We start from the raw sequence: 23,082 nt of genomic DNA on the forward strand, positions 1-23,082 counted from the left end.
CGCAACCCTGCCCCGGCGGTGGAGGGGCTGCGGCCCCCGAGCGGGACTGGGGCGCGGGGATCGAGCACCGGGCTCTTGGAGAGCGGCTGCTCTGCGGTGGGGGCTGCCGCCCGGGTGCCTGTCGGTGCAGGATTCCCGGAGGGGTTAACTTACTGGCCTCTTACTAGGATAGAAGCTCAGTTTGTACTGCATTCCTAGGTTTTTTTTATTGTTGTTATTCTTTAAATGACTTCTCTGAAGCGCTTTGATGTTCCCCTGCCCTCTTGCGTAGCTTTGCAGCACATATAAAGTCTTTGAAATGTTTCAGAATGGGACGTGCTTTATAGTGTCTGTAGTGAAGTTAATGTACTTTTTCTATGTGTACATATTTGAACTTGTTCAGCGGTAGAATCTCCAAAGGCTCAAAATCACTCTTTCAAAGACTGGAAGTAGTATAAAGGAATTATAATTATGTATCTCCTAATACTTCGCTATGTATCTTGGACCTCAGTTTCTTGCAGAAAATAGTGTTCCGTTGTGGTACTTACCTTGGTTATCTCGAGCGGCAGCATCACGCTTCAGAGATAACTGTGAGTTACAGGTGTGTAGACACCTAGTGGGGAGAAGAGTCAGTCTCCAAGCAAAATTCCTCGGTTACACTTCAATTCCTGTTATTTCAGTGCCTCCCGAAGTACATTAATCTGATCTTCTATTGATGAAGCTCATAATTGCGGTCGAAGGAAAGTTCATGTTAGGTACTATTTCCCTAGGGATTTTTGGAATAAGTGTTAGAGAGATGGCAGCATGAGGAGATATGGTTATTAAATGTGCTAATTTAAAAGTGAAGAAAATCTTTGCTATCTTGTATAGGGGTGCTGGATCAGTAGTACGTGCACACCTCTCTGGTTGGGCTAGCAGTAACATGGATTCACAGGGCAGAAGTTTTTCTTCTCAGTCACCAAAGGAATGCTAGCTAGTGTGGGAGGAAATGCTTGGGTACCAGTGGAGTGGGAGCCAGACATCATTTTTAATAGGAGGAGTGGAGGGGAAGATTTCATGTCCCCTTCCTTTTCCACTTAAATTTACGAGAACCTCTTGTGACTTTCTGTTGAAGTTTAAATGTTATAACTGTTGAAATGCCCAACGTAAACCATTCTGCTAGAGACCAGAATTCTGCCTAAACTCAGGAATCTTTCATTGGGATCAAGCTCTTCGTAAATAAAAACCAAATGAGCGTTTGATTCTCTACAATACTTCTTCCTCCTTTTCCATTCCATTTGCCAAATGGAAATCCAGTAATACATCATTTCAAGTATAACAGTGTTTCTTGCCTGAAGTGTTTGGTTTGTGTTTTTCCCTCTACTTAAGATGGTCTCCAAGCTATTTATTTTAAGAGTAATCAGCTTAAATCAGTTTTACTCAAAATGTCTGAGGGTAGAAACCATGTAACTCCACTTGGAGTAAAGGGAATCTGTTTATACAGGATCTTAACAGAGCAGAAAGTAAAGAACTGTGAAAGAGGGCTATTTGGAGACACTGCAGTGTTACTGGACCAGTGTGGAGAACCAGTGTCTGTCCCTGTTACTTACCCATCAATGCACATTAGGGCTGTCTGTAAGGTTCTTGGGAATGGAGGCAGACTCAGACTCTGAACTTGACAGATAATGAGAATAGAAAAAGGCATAAATCCAAGAAATTCAGTGTGTCTCCAGGTACATGAACGGTAGATCAGTCAGGAGACAGGATGCTGGGGGCTCTGCACTGAAGGCAGTGCTGAGGAGTGAGTATGAACCGGTACTGCAGCTCTGAGCCCCAGGGAAGCTGGATTTAGGGAAACTTTGCTGTCATAACTGCATTGAGTTGTTCTAACATGCAAGTAAATTGGACCTTTTGTCCTATCTGATTCAGGTTTTGAGTTTTTAAAATATGCTTAAAAAAATATCATAAGCAGTTTTTATGTTATTACAAGATTTCCAGTTCTGTATTGTCAGACCAAATATAAGAGACAGAAGTATTCATTTTAAATATCTGGCCGTAAAGTTGCTATGCTACATTTGATGATAAAAGATCAGAGGAGTAGGTCAAGTCAGTTAAATTATGCAAATTCAGTTCAAGTAATTAGACATATATCCTTTAGAAAAATGCAAACATTAGCTGACAGTTGGTTTTTTTTTTTTTGTGAGGTTGCTTTTTATATTGTTATTTAGGGCTCTTTTGTGGGACACATGACCTCTGCCAGGGTTGCAGAAAGCTTAAGTCATAAGTGGAATCTCAAGTTCACAAGCATCAAGAGAATTTGAAACTACTTTACCAGTTTTCTCTTCTCTTTCCAGGAAGAGCATGTATGCAGAGTTCCGTAGCAGAATATTTAAGGTATGTGGGCAATCTATGGCAAGTACATCTGAAGAAGGTGTGACCGGCTATAAGAATCAGCTGAACTTGAGTATGGAGACCCAGAAGTGCCAGCAAGCTCAGAAATGGAACCAATTGGAAGAATATTGCTAGACATAGAAGAAGCAGAACACATTCTTCTGCAACAGTCATTGACTCAGAATAAATACATCAGTAAAAACATCAGCAGTGAAATGACAGATCCTGGTGCTTTTTGATTCTCTGGTGGATTTTATTACTTAGACATTGCAATTGACATTTTTATTATCCCATTTAATACATCTTGAATATATCTGTACATAAAAATATAACTGGACAATTGCATTTTGATACTGTTTAATAACACTTTTGAATGTTAAATCGTTTGCCAAGATGACTGCTGAAGGATATCAGTACAGAGCTTTATATGACTACAAAAAAGAGCGAGAAGACGACATTGACTTGCACTTAGGAGATATATTAACTGTGAATAAAGGTACCTTAATAGCACTTGGATTCAGTGAAGGGGAAGAAACAAAGCCTGAGGAAATTGGTTGGTTAAATGGCTTTAATGAAACCACAGGGGAGAGGGGGGATTTCCCAGGAACTTATGTAGAGTACGTTGGAAGAAAAAAAATATCTCCCCCAACTCCGAAGCCTCGTCCTCTTCGACCCCTTCCTCTAGCACCAAGTCCTGCAAAAGTTGAAGCAGAGAGTGAGCAACAAGGTTAGTACTGTTTTCAGAAGATGTGTGTGTGTGTACGTCCCGCATTTTTCAGGTATTTTTGTTTCATAGACTTGCATGGCCATACATTTACATATATAATACATGCTGGTCAGCTTTTTTAGTGCATGCCTCATTTCAGTCAATTAAGAATTGTTTCTACTTCATAATATTTATCTCATACACTTTGTAATTTCATGTGCTTTGTCTCAGTTACTGGTCTCTGTGGTGCCTTACTGTGAGGTACATCTCATAGGTTGGAAAGTATGCTTATAATTCACAACTGTAAAGACTTAAATGGAGAATGAGCAGGGTAGCATTTATTTTAGGTTTCTAAGAAGCTGATGGAAGCATTTCCCTCTGTGGTTCATCAAACTCACTATTGAGAAACTTCTTAGTGAATCCAACAATATGAATTCCAAATAAACAGTATGTTCCTATCATAAATCTCTTGCTAACAGCAACAAATATATACTGTCCTGGTTTCAGCTGGGATAGAGTTAATTTTCTTCTTGGTAGCCGGTATGGGGCTGTGTTTTGGGTTTAGGATGAGAACAATGTCGATGATACACTGATGCTTTGGTTCTTGCTAAGTAGTGCTAAGCTGTTGCTAAATAGGTGCTAAGAGGCGCTCACACTGGTCAAGGACTCTTCAGCTTCCCCTGCTCTGCCGGGTGCACAAGAAGCTGGGAGGGGACACAGCCAGGACAGCTGACCCACACTGGCCAAAGGGCTATTCCATACCATATGATGTCATGCTCAGTATATAAGCTGGGGAAAGAAGAAGGAAGGGGGGGACGTTCGGCATGATGGCGTTTGTCTTCCCAAGTAACCGTTACGCGTAATGGAGCCCTGCTTTCCTGGAGATGGCTGAACACCTGCCTGCCGATGGGAAGTAGTGAATGAATTCCTTGCTTTGCTTTGTTTACGTGCACGGTTTTTGCTTTGCCTATTTAACTGTTCTAATTTATTTTACTTCAATTATTAAACTGTTCTTATCTCAACCCAGGAGTTTTCTCCCTTTTGCCTTTCTGATTCTCTCCCCTATCCCACCAGGGGGGAGTGAGCGAGTGGCTGTGTGGTGCTTAGTTGCTGGCTGGGGTTAAACCACGACATATACTTTGTCATGGAGGTTTACATGTGGCATTAAAAGTAAGAGCAGGCATTTAAAAATGAACAATGGAATGATGATAGAGAAATTCAGATTTAATTTTGTTTTGGCATAGGGCATGCAGTAGGAAAAAATAGCACTTATAAATAAAGGAAGATATCTTCTTTGTTTAAACATAAGTTGCTTTCTAACCTACATTTGTGACAGTACGTTGGACAGAACTCAGATTTTGATCAGAACTCTTCTGTTAATAGAAGAAAGGGTCTTAAGAATTGGAAAAGCTTTAGGTTAAAAAACCCCGAACAAACAAACCCCCGAAACAAACCTTCCTCAAAGTTATTTGTCTGCTTTACCTACTGATATTGAGATATTTGGGTTTTACATATCAACAAGCCAAGTCCATCTTAGGATAGATTTTTACATTGGTCTTTTACTTCTCAAAAGTCTAGAATAGCTTATATTGCTTCAACATCTAATACTTCTTAAATTCTCAGTATTTCTTGCCGTAGGAAATACAAGTTGTAGTATGTGATCCTGATTCTCAAAGTGACACCATAGTCCTAGATAGTATCATCACCCTCTGCCTCCATAGCAATGTTTGCAGCATCACTTGTGAAGTTGTGGTATCAGTTTATCAGCTTCCATCCTGCATTGCCTAAGAGTTTATATTCTGCTGTGCTGATAATTAAAGAAGATAAGAATGAAAATATAGAAAATTGTATGTGGCAACCAAGTGGAAACCTGGCAGAAGCATTTCTAGGTTGGTAGGGGCTTAATAATGAGTAGACCTGAACTGTTTTACATAGTGGTATCCTTAGGTACTCAAGAACTGCTTGCAAGTATGTAATGTCTAGGTATATATCATTGTTAGAATGAAGGTGGGGAGAGATGGGGGTGTAGTGGCATTTTAGGTTATACTGTCCCTGTTTCTTAAGTCCTCAAACTCTTCAGCCTCTAGTCACTCGAGTTTCATGGTTTCTCATTAGATTAATTCTGAAAATGGGGTATTTGCTTTTGAAAGGAAACACTACTCTTTCTTTGATAATTCCTTGATTTGGATATTAATGTTTGCTGATCAGGTAACATTGGCTTTTTTCTGAACCCACCTGTGGAGATGGTTGTCTGCATCATATGTAACTACAGAATAAACATGGCTCTTTGGATAGACACCTCAACACTGGTAGGTAATTTTGAGAGGCAGAGGGTGGGAAAAAAAAATTGCTTCTTCATTTATGCATGCTGTGGTGAAGTAACTGTCATCTGAGGCTTTGATGTATTTATTGCTTTAAACTTAAAGTAGTGCTTTGTAACTTGCTTGGTCTCTGTGCTCGTGCTTGTTTGATGTCCCTGTTCACAACTCCATGCTGTGAGCTGGCCACAGCGCTGTGCTGAAAAGTCCTGGTTTTAATATTGCAGTTTCTGAGCCTGTCCTGGGACTGTGTTCGTAACAGACATTTATGGGAGTTTCGGCTGCTGGGAGTTACTCTGCAGGTTTGGGGGGCTCTGTTTAAATGTAGGTTTGTTATTTTTTGTTGGGTTTTTTTTTTTGTGGTTTTTTTTTTTTTTTTTTTTCATCTTTGGGATGAGACAGTGCCCCAAGCCTTAGTGACTAGATCACTTCTAAACTGAAGTTTATTGCCTCTAGACAGAGTACTATTTACATATAATGTGTTTATTTTTAATAGCTTGGGACCAAGGATTTGAAATAAGAAAATGTGCTAATTAACTGGGAATCTTAATCTCAAAGTCTGCACGCATGATCCTGCCATACTTCAAAATGTTTAAGAATCAGCTTGCGATCTAGCCATGCATTTTTCTGATTATAAAACAAAAAGTTCCCATAACTCCTTTTGAATTAAAGATTTAGAGCTTCATGTAAAAGGCTAGGCACCTTCAGTAATGCCCTAGGATCAGGGATTAGACCTCCCTCAACAGAATTAGTTTTTTTTTCTTTACTTTCTAATCATTTAAATAATCTTACATACTTAATTATTTATTCTGAATGTTTTTTTTTCCCCTGGCCTTGTTAAGCTTGATCACTTTCTCATCAGTGTTCAGATTCTCTTGTATTAGATCAAATTTGCAATATTTAGGCACAATGCTGCCAGTATTCACAGTGCTGCAGGTACTCATACACAAATAATCGTGGGCATCTGAACAGACTTTGCAGTCAATGAGGCCAGTGTCTTATGCAATCACAGTCTTAGTTATAAATAAGGAGCTCTTTAAATATTAAAAGCTAATTTGAAAACAAATTGCTGGTGGCCTCAAATTCTATTAAAATATTAATTTATTTATTACAACACTTGGGTCAAATCTTTCCCCAGATTTTTATTTTATCAATGATCCATTTAAATTTCTAGAACCATTGGTCAAGACCAGAACTGGGGCTCTTTGAATGAAATTTTGGGACTGTTGCATTTTGCCTGTTTTCCCCTTACTTTTGTTAATGAAGTAGTAGATTTAGTCTGAGATTGTAGGGCTTTTTTTTAATTGCATCTGAAAAGATATGAAAATAAAGGGGATACAAGAGCCCCAGGAAGTCTCTAGCATCTCTCAGTTTCAGGCCTGGTGCAGGTCAGAGCTATGGCAAGGCAGATTTAATTCCTATTGCTCTCACTGCCTCAACCTGCCTTTTCCCCCAGGTTACTTCTCCCACCAAGCAAGGGTGACTGGCTGCCACTGGAGGGGTCAAAGTACTTGCAACAGTGGAGACCCAGCACAGGGTCATCTTTATGCCCTCCACTAGACATCCGAACTTTACGTGAAGCTGTAAAGACTTGATATGAAAAATTCTTTTTTTGTGTGTGTGTCTTGAAATGCTTTCTTTTTTTAAATTGGAGCTACGTAGGGCTGGTTCCTCTCATTTAGCCCTGTCTCGCCAAACTCCTTTTGAAAATGAAGAGAGTCCTGAGTCCAGCTGAGTTTTGTGAACTTTGATTCAGCTCATACATCTGCATACTTTTAGAGTTGGTTCATACAGTATTGTTTTTCTACCTGGTTTGTAAAGGCTGATCTTAAGCAGACTTTGGAACATAAAGCTTTGATTAATTGACAGAAATACTTTCTGATTTAACTTGGAATGCTAAATTCCCACTTCGAAATGAAGGTCAGATTGCAGAAGGCAGACCAGAACTTTATATAAATAATTTGTCTGTTTTGATGTTTTGGAGCTTCCTGCAACTTCCTGTGTAACTTAAAAGGGTTGTGTATGTTGTACCATTTCAGCTGGTTTAGAGCCTAAAAATACAAAGCTCTTCCTTCTCATAATGAAGCTATAACATAGATTTCTTAAACAAAACAACAAAACAAAAAAACCCAAAAACCCCCCAAAACAACAGAAAAACCAACCCAAAACTTTCTTTACACTTTTCTCTTAGAACAGATACAGATCAGCAAATTAGACAAAGATAATGACACAGAACACTTGGAAACTCCTTTCAAAGACCAGGTTATGCAATGTCTGACAAAGATGCAAACTGACAGAGAACAGAAAACCGTTTGTGCATTCTTGAACTGAATATGCTGTAGGATTTGTTTCTTTAATTTTGCTGTAAAGCCAGTAGAGAGATTGTGTTTCTGAAAATTATTTACATTTGTAAAGTAGGGGACATAAGAGTGAATGGAATGCAGTGAGCCTGGAGCCTCAGTTGGGAAGAAAACAGTCATCTCTCCTGATTTAGGCAAATGGAAAAAGGAAATTACAGAGTGAAGTGATGAGTCACTATCTCATTTGGTAAATGTATTTGCTGTTCAAGCCAGAGCCCTTGGGTTCATTCTAAAGAGCCCAGTTTGAGCGTAAGCCTGTCCTGCTGGAGTTGTCAGAACTGCCCTGCAGTCATGAACTGTACAAGTCGGTTGCTTTTGACTTGCAATGAGAAATGGGGCAGGTTCCTGCCAAAGAGCCCTTGCCAGCTACTCATGATCATGTTTCTTGGTGTACGAGGCAAATTTCTAACTGCCAGATTAGTGCATGCATATGAAAACAAAGCTCTCATCACCTGCTTTATTGCTAATGAAAACAAAGATTTTGCAAGCTGCATTAAAGTAAGGCAGAGCATTTTTTTTCACAGTGGTAAGATCAGGATGATAACTAAAAAAGTGTTTGTAAGCACCACAGAGAGCACAGGGCTATGCTTGCAAATACTAATTCAAATTGCACAGTAACAGTGGACATGGGCAAGTTCATGGTTGATGTGTGGCCCCACCTGCTGGTAGAAGAGGAAGGAGCTTCAAAACCAGTATCTTCCATGTGTTTTAATTGTGATGGGATAAGATTAAAGGTGAGAGAGAACTTTTGAGAATAATATTTTAATTGACCAATTGATATTTCTGGGAAAAATATATTACTTGGAGCACACAGAACCTCCTTTTGATTCTCAGGGATGATCTCGGACCCGAAAAGGCTTGTGTGGCTGAAATGTGTTTTTTCCCCAGCTGTATAAATTAGTCTAAAAAAAAAAAAAAAAGCCTTACACAGTTTGCTTTAAGAAACTGAAAGAAGAAAACACTACTATTTTGATGCTGTAAGAAATATTTGTCTATTTTCTACTGCACCAATTCTAATATGCATTTCTATAGTTACAACAGTGGTATTATGTTGAGTGACTTTGCTTACCTTTCTTTAGCCTTCTGTAATACTGGTTCAGTCTTTTAATACCTCCTGCTGACATGAATGCTCCTGGGGCAGATTTAAAGCAAGGCAAAGGTGAAGTAGCCTGCTTCTCTTCCTTGGAATCATTTTGATCTGTTCCTGTAGCTGTGATCCAGGAATATCTGAGAAAAAAAAATCCCACTGGTTAACAAATAGTTCTTTCTTAGGTTTGCATATGATAACATCAGTTTGTGAGTTTCAGTAATACAGGGTGCAAAGTATTTCCCAAGAAAGGATCATTCTGAACTCCGAGCAAATAATTCTGCCCACTTAAATAGTTGTGTGATGCCATATACTCATCCAGGTTTTCTTGTGTGAAAGAACACAGGTGGTGTAACTACAGCTGGCTGTGCGCTCTTTCACATCTGTGTCTTGCTCCAAAGCTGCTTTCCATGATGAACATCCATGAAATCAATCTGAAGGCTAGAATACAAAGAACTGCTTTATTTTCGTAGCTAAGAATGACAAAGGGAATTAAAGGATTTTAAAGAAATATTTATTTCAACTGGAGAAGGATTTTAAGTCCTGAGAATACTTTGGTGAGAATCTAGGTACGTATGAGAATTTAAAGAGAATTTTAGGCTTTAAAAAAAAAGTAATAACTGTGGTTAATACTTGCTAACTTCTATTCATGCTTTCAGCAAAATATATGTCTAAAATACAATCCTGTTTTATGTTTTCATTAATAGAAGAGATTTTTTTGCTTTTTTTGTTATGTATTATGGTTTTTTGCACTTTGTTATAGAAATGCATGCATCCTTGGACATTGCTTGAAGTCTTTTGGTAAAAGTGTTATCATCAGGTGTAACTTTGTACTAACTTGACTACTTTTTGTTCAGTCTTTTATGAATGCTGTATGCAACAGTCCATAAGAATAGCACCCAAATGCTGTTCTTTATTTTCACATATTGATCCATTTTATAAAACAGTTTGCATGTAAGACAACATTTAAAAATAATATTTAGGCTGACAGCTTTTCAGGTAATGAAGATCTATAATTAAAAATCCTCAGGACAGAGTTTCAAAAACATGCTACTGCCCTGAGCTAGGGAAAGATGTAACTGCATATGGCTTGTACACTTTAAAAATATCGTTTAAGACTATCTTGTACTTCAAAACTACTGTGTAAACTATGGCATGAATGATGAAAAAGGTCTTTATACAAGCAAATTGTCTGACAGCTAACTGAACTGTTAATCTACTGGATCTGTTCGTATATGCTTGGCATCACTTGCTGTGTTAGAGCATTTCCCAGAGGTTAATGTCTGAGTTTCTCCACTAGAGACTGTGGATGCTGGGGGCAAGAAGTGAGATCTACCCTTGGCAAGTCTGAACATGCCAGTTTCTGTCTGTGCTGGTAGATCACTCAGTGTCTGGGATGGGAAGATGCTCCTGCAGAAGGCAGACCTGCCGAAGGAAGGGCAGTTACTTCTGGTCCAGCTCTGGACTATTTGTGCTCTGGGCTCCACCCAGCTTCTAGAAGCTCTTGAGCAGCTATTGTTTTTTTTTTTTTTTTTTTTTTTTTTGTTTTTTTTGTTTTTTTTCAGTAAATAAGCAAGGCCTAGACTAGGCTGATTTTTCTCCCATTATTTTTTTTATTTTAAATTGAGTTACTGTATGTTGGAAAACCAGACTTAAAGCTAACTCTGTTTTCCTTTAAAGTTTTGATGCTTCCTTCGAAAAAACATGCACACTTAAGAATGTAAAGATATTGGCCAGAAGTCAAACTATTCCAGTTAACACATCAGATAGGTGTAACTCAGGGGTCTCTTACCTGCTCTTTCTTTTCTGTGGGATTGGATTTGTCAGATGTCTGAGCGCTCTCGTGCTGTAGCCTCCTGCTCACAGGCTGGGAAGGGAGATTAGCGCAATGTGAGATATGTAGTCCAAGGAGGGAATGTACCTTCCAGGAGGCATGGCTGCATGAGTTTTGTATGTCTGTCTTGTTTACAGATATAACAGTGAAATTTTTTTTGAGGGGTAGGAGAATAAAAATAAGTGCTGTCACTGATTTCTTCCCAGATCGCCTTATCCCACTTGGACAAGATTTTGTAGGTAGCTGATGAGCATGGAGGATTATTCTTGACAAAGAAACTTTTAAATGGTACCAAACACTGCAGACCCATGTTTCAAAGCATGTTGTGGTTTCTCCAGCAGTCTGTCTCAAAGGGAGGGCTTTTAGTTTGTGAGATTACCTTTTAGTTTCCGAGCCCTCTTCCTAAGCTGTTTTTGGCTGGAGGTAGACCAAAGTGCTTAAATTAGGGAATTAATGAAAGAAACAACTAATTATGTGCAGTGATAGATAAGGCTGCACAGCTGTGTCTGGTTTTGTTATCTTTCTATCCAGAAACATTCCAGAAATAAAAGTTTTGCAGTCCTTTTCCTACTTTCACGTAGTGTTTAACCCTGTGACTGCACATTCCAGTCCTCTATTGCTAATTCACAATTTTTCATGTGCTGCGCTTGGATGGAGAAAAGCCCTTTATGATTTCCCGCTTTCCTCCTAGTTGACTGGCGCATGCTTGAGGGGCACCTGACCTGCCTTGGTCTGCAAAGGGCTATGAGGCACCAGGGTACTGTGGGATGCTGCGAGGCGTGTTCTGCTCCTGTGGTCTTCCTGTTTCCACTGAGCACAGGCTCCAGTGCTGTCTGTGTGGGGTAATGCATGGGTCTTCTGTGAGGGGTTAGTGCCCTTTGAGAACTCCTCTAAAACAGAACGTTCTTGGCTGACCAGGCTTGATTGCTTTGTGCCTCTTACTGTAATATGGTCTTTCATTCTTTGTTTCATATTTATTACACTTTTTGGAATATAGCCTTTCCCTTGAGAGAAATGTCGGAAAATGTCATCCCTTGATATTTTGAAACAAGTTCTTTTGGGTACTTTGGGGTTGAATCTATACAGATGTTTGAGTATAATTTAGAATATATTCTTGCCAATCTAAATCTACTCAATTGTTCTGAAGCCAGAATAGCATAGCTACTCATTAACCTACATAAGCAATTTTCTTATGGAGAGAAAGATTTAGGGAGGCCTTTTGTTCCAGTGTAAGCCAGTTCTGAGAATAAAGATTTAGTGGTCCTCACAATCTGGCCTGGTCAATAGAGAAAGTGTTAAGGAACTCACATTCAAAATAGCAAGTAGCAAAAACTTCACATCAAATATCTGAAAATAAAGGATGTCTGTTCACTCAGGGGTCCTCAAGGGCACAGAGGGATGAATGTTTGAATTCTCTTTGCTCTGCCATATTTATAATTTATTACCGTTGTTAAAAGATTAGTGTGCATTCCCCACTGCTTTCATGTTTTTTCTAACTTCCTCTTGGATTCAAACTTAATGCTGATAACTCCAAAACCCTTCTGTTAGTCTGTGTAAGCTGCAGCCTCATATGTAAAATGAGAGATTTCCACAATCCCATTATTATCAGGACACTTTTTGGGGGTTTATAGTAAATCACTGGTTTAACAATGTTTACTACAGAGTGACTAACATGAAGTCTTGCTTCTTTTGAGTTGCCTTCTGGCTTTTGGGAGAATTCTGATTGTCTGCTAGAGGAACACTTGGCGCTTGTCTGTTGTATGTAATACTAATCATTGCTCGGGACTGTGCTAGTCTCGTAGTGATAGTTAAGTCTCTTATGTCCAGATGGAGACCAGTAACAAGTGGTATCCCTCAGGGGTCCATACTGGGGCCAGTGCTGTTCAATATCTTCATCAGTGACATAGCAGGATCGAGTGCACCCTCAGCAAGTTTGCAGATGACACCAAGCTGAGCAGTGCAGTTGACACGCCTGAGGGACGGGATGCCATCCAGAGGGACCTGGACAAGCTGGAGAAGTGGGCCTGTCTGAACCTCATGAGGTTCAACAAGGCCAAGTGCAAGGTCCTGCACCTGGGTCGGGGCAATCCCTGGTATCAATACAGGCTGGGGGATGAAAGGATTGAGAGCAGCCCTGAGGAGAAGGACTTGGGGGTATTGGTGGATGAAAAGCTGGACAGGAGCCAGCAATGTGCTCTCGCAGCCCAGAAAGCCAACTGTATCCTGGGCTGCATCAAAAGAAGCGTGGCCAGCAGGTCGAGGGAGGTGGTTCTGCCCCTCTACTCCGCTCTGGTGAGACCCCACCTGGAGTACTGCGTCCAGCTCTGGGGTCCTCAGCACAGGAAGGACATGGACCTGTTGGAGAGGGTCCAGAGGAGGGCCACAAAAATGATCAGAGGGATGGAACACCTCTGCTTTGAGGAAAGGCTGAGAGAGATGGGGTTGTTCAGCCTGGAGAAGAGAAGGCTCCGGGGAGACCTTATTGTGGCCTTTCAATACTTAAAGGGGGCTTATAAGAAAGAGGGGGACAGACTTTTTAGCAGGGCCTGTAGTGATGGGACAAGGGGTAATGGTTTTAAACTAAAAGAGGGTAGATTCAGACTAGATATAAGGAAGACATTTTTTACGATGAGGGTGGTGAAACACTGGAACGGGTTGCCCAGAGAGGTGGTAGATGCCCCATCCTTGGAAACATTCAAGGACAGGCTAGATGGGGCTCTGAGCAACCTGATCTAGTTGTAGATGTCCCTGCCAATTGCAGGGGGGATGGACTAGATGACTTTTAATGGTCCCTTCCATTCCAAAGCATTCTATGATTCTATGATTATATTTCCGATATTAAAACTTACACTGAAAAGGATAGTGGACTGGCGATGCCTTCCCCAGTGATTTAAGATACAGGACTTTGAGTTGCATGTACAGTTTAGCAAAAAAAAGGGGAAGACAGTTACCAACTGTTATACTTTTTCTCCAGATGTTTCCCCTAAGACAAATATCTAGGGTTTTATTATGACACAGTAAGAACACACCAATAAGATAAGAATGTTTTGGGTTGTGAGTGGTTTCTTTTTTTTTTTCTTTTTATTGTCTGTTTGATCTAAATAGCCAGTCAATCAAATACTGTGGTAAACTGTCCGTTAGTTTAGATGGAACATGCCCATGCTTGTTAATGTGAGCTGCTCTCTTCTAAACAGAGTATGTTTTATTCAAAATACCTTTGGATGCAAACTAAAAATAAGATTATTTTAAAGTACAGATGTTCTTGTAAATATTATACATGTATACATAGGTGTTTGTTTTTTTCTTGTTTACTTAAAAGACTTGTTCATACAAGAAGCAGCAGGCTCCTATTCTACTTTCCCTTAAATTGGTGGCAAAACCCATTTTGACTTCAGAAGGAACAGGATCGGACATATAGTCAAGGTTTAGCAGCACTGGGACAAATCCCACAGTTCTTATTCTCATTTCTCTCAGGCAAAATTCCCGTTGCCTTTAGGGTTTGGGGCACAAATGTTATAATTATGCTAGCTCTGTTCTGAAGAGATTCCAGAATACCAAATTACATCTAATATGAATGTGCATGAAATATTACACGATAAGCACTGATGTAAAGAACAACAGTATCTGACTGTCCTTTCATGGATTTTGAAGACACAGAAGGGAAACACCATTATGATCATCTTGTCTGAACTCCTTCGCTAAAGCAGGGTGTGGAATTTTGACTCGGTAATTCCTATATCGAGCTCATAACTTCTAGATGATTTAAAGCATGTTTCTAATCAGTCCAGACTCCTCCCTTTAGTACATACTTAATGTAGATGATTTAACTTTTTAGCCATTCGTGTGTCATTATATAGTAAGAATTGCAAATTTAGTAGTAGAAATGTCTTAATTGGGGGACACACAATTAATTGTATTTGGTGATGACAGTATAGAGATTATTTTCACCAAGTTATTTTCTTCCATTGTATTCAGTCATCTTCACTAATGCATATGAAAAATTTGCTCCATCTTGCTAGAGACTTTGTCAAGACTGTTTTTTGTTTGTTTGTTTGTTTTTTTTCTTGGGGCTGCCTGTTTGGGTAACTAGTATGATGGTAACGAGGGTTTCTTATAAGTGAGAAAATGATATGGTGACAGTTTTAACTGTATATTCTTTTATTGTAACAACAATAAATACAAATGATAAATACAGAGTTTTATTACCTTGATGCATGTGCATATATACAGTGAATTACATAATATAGTAGCAGAATGTTAAGATTGCAAAACTATGCATTTAAAACTTGTGTTTGTACATGTAGTTATACCTTCTTGTAGTGTATGCAGTATGATATGTTTTTTTTAATTACATAGTCACCTGACCTATTTTCCTGCTCGTCCTTTCTTTGTTCATTGTTGATGTCCTCACTGAATGAGAATTGCTTCATTCTGGTTGTTTAGTTTGTGGTCTTAAGCCACCTTTTCTTCACAGCATTCAGGTTCCTCTCTGGAAACAGATTTCTTCATTGCCTCTTGTGCTCTTTCCAGTGACGTTGCTGATAACAGCTTCATAGAACTTCACAAATATTAAGTCATCTTCAGGACACTGTCGTGAGCAAAGGCAGCATCACGATTCCTGTGAGGAATGAGGTAGCCCCAAAAGACAATTAAAAAAAAAAACCCAAAAAACCCAACCAAAACCAAACAACCTATCGTTTTAAGATAGTTTAAGGTTTTAAGGTTAATCTCTCCGTAATAGGGAGGTCATGTGGAAAAACATTTAAAAAATCTGAATCTGGGGACAGAACTTTAAACTTAAAGAACTCTAACACTTAAATGTTCATTGAGATAACTAAAACCAGGAACCAGAACTGCATTAGGTTTGACAGTGTAAGGCTTTATTTGTCACAAGGAGCGAGCACCATCTGCTCATTGCATGGCTGGCTTCAGTTACTGAGTACTGGGTGTCCGAGATGATTTCTTGCAGAACAAATCTTCCTGGCATACCTCTGTCTGCATCATCCAGCTTCACCAGCTGGAATCCAAATATAAGCATCAAAAGCAAAAGAATTATTAGAATGTGAGTACACAGATTGAACAGATGCGTTGACATAACTTAGTGTTGTCTCACTTGTTTCCTGATTCTGAGAACTTAAAGTTTCAAGATTTTGGTGCTTTGTGGTACATGTAAAGCATGTCTTGTAATAGAAATATGCATATCAGGGGCATGCACTTTTTAAGTACCTTTTTGCTTTATGTTTTTATGATGAATCTCTAGTAATTTTGTTTTTTTCACTGTATCAAAGTTGTGATTCACAGAAACAGCGCAGGAATTTTTGGAAATGATGACAAGTTATGTAGTAAATTACAGTCCTTAGAAAACTAAAATCAGGTTTCAATACCAATCAGTAACTTGCTTACTTGTAAGATGCTTTTGCTACCATCTTTATTCTGCCATGCTGTAAACTGCAACTTTATTTAATCAATAAGTGTGGCAGTGCAACTTCATCCCAGTGTGACAGACAAAGTTTTTTCCTGGATTATTCTGTTACTAGCATCGTACATTAGATTTCTCTTTTGGGAAATACTAGTTTAGAAAGTGGAAATCAAGGCAGCTTCAGTGTGGATGATAGATGAGTAATGGGGGAGGTATGAAAAATACTCTTAACACCTGGAATGGTTATTCATTAACTTTCTAGAGACACTAGAAACATGCGAAGTGTGTTCTGCCATGGAGGAATCTGTGCTATCTTGCACCAGACCTGTAAGCCAAGTTGGAGAAATTGAAGTATATGCTTATTCCATATGAAGTTGTCTGCGTAACTTTTGTATTTTTAGGTTTTTCATATTTCGTGTCTTCTAGATACTGATATGGAAATTGCAGGGTCATTGGGTTTGTATGTACAAACAAGACACAGGACTCTGAAGAACCATGGCATTTGATCTTTGAAAACCAAGAGTGTATGAATGCATGCTCCTATGAAAACCCCAAATTGCAAAAATTGTTTGTAGTGGGCTAGAGGCATTTGACAGATTATGTGCAAGTACATACATGTGTGTTTCATTATTTGATTGCCTTAGGAAACTGGTGTTTAAGTTGGCAGATCTACTTATTAAAAGCAAAGCTCATTGACTGGCAGAATTACAGAATGCCAGAAGGAGAAAGAGACCACATGCTTAGAGAGAGAGTGAGAGAATGTGTAATGTGCATAAAGCGTGGGGAAGCTATAAAACGAGCAGGAAAAGGTAGACTTAAATGTGGTACCAATGTTAAAGGAGCAGCTGCTGCCTGAACATTCACACACCATTCAGGGAGTCGCACACACACCACCTGAGACTTTAACTGCTAGGACCGGAGTACCTTTGCAGCAGGCAGCTCCATTGAGGTGACAGGTGTCCCTTTTTGACTCCACACGCACTCTCTCTCTCTCTCTCTCTCTCTCTCGCCCTCGGGCGCTTTCTGTCCCCTCAGGCTCAACCCTAGGTTTCCCCGAAGCAGAGTCTCCGACACAACGTATGCCAGGCAAATTTATTGAGTGGTACAGTGGTGAAGAGCAGCTTGAGCTGGGTGCCTCTGGAGAGGGACCCCGAACAAAGAAATCCTTGGGCAATTATACCCTTACAGTCTAAGTTCCCTTCCCCTCATGTGATGGTTCGGTCCAATAGCAATATTTGGGTCTGGGGTCTTCTTGTTCCTCATTGGATCCTTTCCCTGTCTCCAGGCAGGACATTCCTTTTCTTACCTTAATAGTTGCAGCTTCTGCTGATGGTTGTGGCTACCTTATCTTTCTGGTTTGCACCGGTTTCAGAGCCTTCCTTCATGTAGGTAGGTAGGAGTTCAGCATATGGTCAGCATATCTAGGTGAAAGTTCACAGCTTGCAGTCTAAGGCTTCAATAGGCCTTGCTCCTAATGCTATATATTGGATTCTATTTGAGCTAGAAAGTGACTTCTACAACACCTATTTGTTCTGTTGGGTTCAAGTTGATAGCCATGTAGAAGTAAAAGCATTAAGTTTTCTCATTTCAAGATGAATGTAATGTTTTGGAACATCTAGAGTTTTCTGTCATGTTAAGTATGATTTGGTCACCTGTTTGCAGCCTGTCAGAAATCTTTAATCCATGCTTATTTTCCTCACTCAAATTAAAAAAAAAAAAAAAAAAAAAAAAAGCAACTTGCTTTGAAGCTTTACAAAGCACTGTCAGACCATGGCATAAGTGGACACTCTAATAGGCTCTGAAACTTTGTTCTTAGTCTTGATTAGCTTGATTCGAGACTACAGTATTGACTCCCAGTATACGTTAAATTTCTGCATGTAATTTGATGATGTGTAATTTGTAGCTATTTTGGAAAAAACAAAACAAAACCAAAACAAAAAACCTACCCAGTCTTTATGCATAGTAGTTAGAACTAAACTATCCTGCAAGGTTTTGGAAGCAGCAGCCAAACAAGTTGAGTATGTGTGTCTAGAGGAGTCTACACCTGTGGCCTCACACTTTCTTGCTCAAGTCGGGTGCCTTCGCAACCTCAGGCAGCACAGATTAGAATATTCACTTAGTCCTTTGCATTATTTATTCCTAACTGAATACCATTAGAATAACCAGCCGCCTTGCTTTGTCTCCTAAGACTTCTCAGTTTGAGAGCAATGTTTGAAATGTGAGAAGCTGACTGATGTAGTGAAACACAAGAAAGAGAGAAACAGAAGGGCTGGCTCCCCTGAGAAGTCAAGAAATATGCTGGTTTAAAAAAAAAAAAAAAAAGGCATTTCTTTTAAAACAAGACCTAGATTTAGATGATTGCTCATACTGATCTCTCTAAAAGAGGCTATTAGTGGCACATTTACCATGAAATATTAGAACCCTTTGGGAGGTAGCAAGCTCCTGTTTAGCAATTCTGAGTTCTGCAAGAATTACATACCTGGCGGTAGCGTAGCAGTGCTTAGGTGAGTTATACCAGCTGTCTGCTGCATCTACCATTTTTGAGGAGCTTTATCTTGTAAAAGCCTCAGTAAAGTTCTCTGAAAATGCTATGGCTGAGCTAACTAGGATACAAGTTTTTCCAGCTGTATGCACAAGTTTGGAAGGGTAAACCTAAAGGAGAGAGAGGTAGAAAGATGATTGTTCTGATGTAGCAGGCAACTCATGTGAACTGCCTTCAAAAACAGGGAGTCATAAGCCTGTTAGAAAAATCAGGTCAGTTTAAAATTAATACATTCCTCTTCATTCTGTTCTCAACAGGGAACTGGTTTTCTGGAAGGATTCTCCATTTGGGAGTCAAGTGAGACATCCTTTCTTGTCTTGGGTACGGCCCACATTTGAAAAAAAAATTATTTCCTTTAGAAAGGTAAAATAAAAAGAGAAAGAGGTGTTCCCTTCTGGTAGGGTCAAATAAAGGTAACTCGGGTTCTTTCTTTTGGTGAGATGATGACCAAGGGATTCCTATTGAGCGCAATAACAAAAACAGACATGCAAGAGTTCCTTTTTTTTCCTCTTTTTTTTTTTTTTTTTTTTTTCTTCCCAGTAGGATAGCAGGAAAACAAGCAGGATATACCTGGCCTTTTGACAGAATAGCAGCCAATTCCCAGTCCTTGCTGGCCAGTGTGGAAGAAGGCTCACTCTTTCCAGCCAGCAGCCTTTCAGCCTCACAAACCTCCACCTGTTTCTTAGTGAGTCATAGCTAGAAGACCTTTTCATGTGTTTGATCACATCTTGTGCAAGTCAGGGATATATTTTTACTCCTTTATTGCATCGTATAATCAACATTCTGAAACAACTGAGTGACTATAGCTTTAAGCTCTATTTGTACATATGTGGAAATACAGATAGATGTATAGATAAGATAGTGCCATTATATTTTCAGATGTGGATGGGTTAGTTAGAAGACTGGCTAACTTTCTTGGCAGGAGCAGGATGGTAGAAAAACTGTTTTGGGTTTGTTTCTTTTGTGTGTGACCTGTAGAAACTCTGTACGTGTGCAACACTTAAATATACAACAGATTAGTATTTCTTGGTATGCCCATTTATACACTCAGTACTCCCCTAAGTTCAGAGGTAGTCAACTTGAGCACTGATCCTGCTCCCCATGAATTTTCTACAGGGAAGTCTGAGAACATCCACAGCACATTCCCCTGTGCTGGAATAGGCCAGTGTAGGGCAGCTGCCGGGTGGCAGGTGCAAGGAAGGGAAGCAGCTAGTCAGAGTGCTCCTTGCTCACCTCTGAGTCTTTGTAGAGGACATGAAAAGAGCTTCTGCCTCCCCGGCTTCTTCCCTGGAACAGCAGCTTTCATTTGATCACCTGAGTTAAAAATCACAGGGAACATGTCAGTCTTTAACCAGATGCAATTTTTTTTTCTTTGTACAGCCCCTCTTCAGTTTAGGCTTTCCAAGGCAACTTACTTACTTACAAAATATTTTTGCCGTTATTTCAGCCTCTTCTACTCATCTTCACTCTTTCACAACATAATGCTTATTATCAAGAGGGACACATTTTTCTTTGTTTTAGACACCAAGAAACTCTTTAACATGGGTTGCCTGGAGGTTGCAAAAGGTTTTCTCCGACTTGAAGTGCTTAGAATTAAGCTTGGGTTTTCTTAAAGAGAGGATTTGCCTGTTGCTTTTAGCCTCTTTGCAAATGAATACTCCCAGTGCAGACTGAAATCCTGTTCCATACCTCCTTACCCTGTCTTCAGTTAATCTTTGGTTTGCAGATGGTGATGTAAAAATAGCCAGTTTTTCATGCTAGCTTTTCATTGACACCATCTTTGTTGTTCTTTTCAATTCTTTTTTAACACTTCCTATAAACAGATTTTGAGTCATATGAATTTCTGCAACGCAGTGTGCTAGACACTACACAGTTCTTTGTCCAGTTGCAGTTAGTAAAGGTCAGTGAAATTCATTCATAGCTCTAACTGCTAAGGTCTAAATTAAAGTTACTTCAGCAATGGAGTGTGAACAAACAGTGGTTTATGGAAAAGAGGTCTAAGTTCATGCATTAAGTACATGTACTTCATATTCTGTGACGTCTTTTTTTTATAGCATCTTGATAGTGTGAAATATATTGGAATGAGAAGTCAACACTGACTTACTATGCAGAGAAATCTAGACAGGTGTATGATATGGGTCAAAAAATCTATTACATACAGACTGAGAGTTTTCTTCATCTGAAATTAAAGATGATGGTGGGATTAACTCTCTGTAGATCTAGTTCAGGAATTTCCTAATAATGTTATTGTTTGTATCTGTCAAATCAGCTCATGGTTTAATGGCTGTAAGTATTAACCCAGTTTTACTTTCTTATAAGATTGCCTTTTTTTTTAGAGGAGGAAAAAGGCTTGATTTGAAATACATTAGTTTCCAGAATAAAAAAAGTCGTCCTGATGCTGGATTGCTGTTACTATTGTTTGCAATTTTTTTTTTTTTTCTGGGTGACTGCTATATGCTCATTATTTTTAACTTTGTGTACTTATAAATGTTTCCCATAATTCCCAAAAGATGAAGGAGCTGTTTTGGCTTTTATCTGTCCGCAGCTTCTGCCAGTACTTTTATGTAAATCTTCCAGATCTAAACAACTTGACTTCTCAAGCACAGTAATACACACTATCTTTTTCTTGCAGTAGTGAAGAGCTTATTCTTTTCCTCTAGATTGCTTGCCTGTGGATAGTTTGAGAGGGATTTGTTGGGGTGTTTCCCCCCCCCCCCTTTAGTTTCTCCACAGCAAAAAGGTAGCAGAATATTCTTTCAGAGCAAAACAACATACTGTCCTGAAGTTTTGTGTATTATGATTATTGAATAAAAAGAGAATGTTTTAAAAAATGCTTCTCAAGCAGAGTCATTATCACAAACTAGTGATGGTCTTGCATAAGAAATAACTTCACAGTACTAAAAAAAAAAGGAAACAGCAGTAAGGAACAAAGATCCTTTACAGGTGGAACAGATCATTCTGGAGAGAGTTCCAACATCCCCAGTATCTCACAGTGAACATCCATCCAGCAGTCCTATTTTGGTTACAAAGAGCAGGTGCTGCTGGAGCACCATTACTAACCATCACCATGGTTATGTGGAAAGGGAACTGAGGTTAGTAATCTTGGTAGGTTAGTGCCAAATGATTCAGAAGAAAATATATATCACTGCTTTTTGGGTAAAAAGGGTCAAATGTCTGAAAACACCAGCATGGGAACTCGCTCTATCTGTGAAGTTTTACCTGGTGGAGGTCATTGAAGTCATCTCATGATGACACACTCCACAGCCTTGCTCAGAAAAGGCAGAAGATGGTATTGGCTGGCCAGAACCAAAATTTTCAAGTGCCTCTTGAGATGGACTTCAGCATTTCTTCCCTTAAAAGATAGGCAGCTGTCTCTCTTTTATGAGTGACAAAGGTTTCCAGGAACAACCAAGTAAGTACTTCACAGAATCATAGAATACCAGGTTGGAAGGGACCTCAAGGATCATCTGGTCCAACCTTTCTAGCACAATCTAGATGAGATGGCCCAGCACCATGTCCAGCTGAGTCTTAAACGTGTTCAGCGTAGTGGAGTCAACCACTTCCCTGGGGAGATTATTCCAATGATTGACTGTTCTCATTGTGAAAAGTTTCCCTCTCGTGTCCTATCGGAATCTCCCTGGGAGTAACTTGTACCCATTACCCCTTGTCCTCACCATGTGACTCCTTGTAAAAAGGGAGTCTCCATCTTCTTTGTAGCTCCCCTTTAAGTACTGGTACATGGTGATGAGATCACCTCTAAGCCTCCTTTTCTCAAGGCTGAACAAGCCCAGCTCTCTCAGCCTATCCTCATATGGCAGGCTTCCCAGACACCTGATCATCTTGGTGGCCCTTCTCTGGACCCCCTCCAGCCTGTCCACATCTTTTTTTGTATAGTGGGGACCAGAACTGTACACAGTATTCCAGGTGTGGCCTGACAAGCACCAAGTAGAGAGGGATAATGACTTCTTTATCTCTGCTGGTGATGCCCTTTTTGATGCAACCCAGCATCCTATTGGCCGCCTTGGCTGCAGCAGCACACTGTTCACTCATATTGAGCTTCCTGTCCACCAGGACCCCCAGGTCCCTTTCCACAGAGCTGCTCTCCAGCCAGGTCGATCCCAATCTGAGCTGCACTCCTGGATTATGTTTTCCCAGGTGCAAGACCTTACACTTGTCCTTGTTAAACTCCATAAGGTTCTTGTTAGCCCACACTTCCAGCCTATCCAGATCTTCCTGCAGGGTGGCTCTCCCTTCCAGAGTGTCTACTTCCCCACTCAGTTTGGTGTCATCTGCAAACTTCATCAGGCTACACTTGATCCCGTTATCCAGATCACTTATGAAGATATTGAATAGCGTTGGGCCCGATATTGATCCCTGGTGGACCCCACTTGTGACGGGTTGCCAGTTTGAAAAAGAGCTATTTACCATCACCCTTTGGGTGTGGCCCACCAGCCAATTCCTCACCCA

General features: G+C 39.8%; 1 protein-coding gene across 1 annotated transcript in view; it reads left to right on the top strand.

Moving 5' to 3' along the window:
- Positions 1-2,742: 2,742 nt before the first annotated feature.
- Positions 2,743-23,082, top strand: part of LOC309601995 (phosphatidylinositol 3-kinase regulatory subunit alpha-like) — a gene marked incomplete at both ends in the record, with an annotated part of 63,209 nt that continues 42,869 nt past the window's right edge. The window contains one exon of the mRNA XM_082335265.1: positions 2,743-3,076. Coding sequence (XP_082191391.1) covers positions 2,743-3,076 — 334 coding nt within the window. The remainder of the gene's footprint in view (positions 3,077-23,082) is intronic.

Source organism: Platalea leucorodia, assembly GCF_965183815.1.
Source record: "Platalea leucorodia genome assembly, chromosome: W".
Classification (NCBI taxonomy): Eukaryota; Metazoa; Chordata; class Aves; order Pelecaniformes; family Threskiornithidae; genus Platalea; species Platalea leucorodia.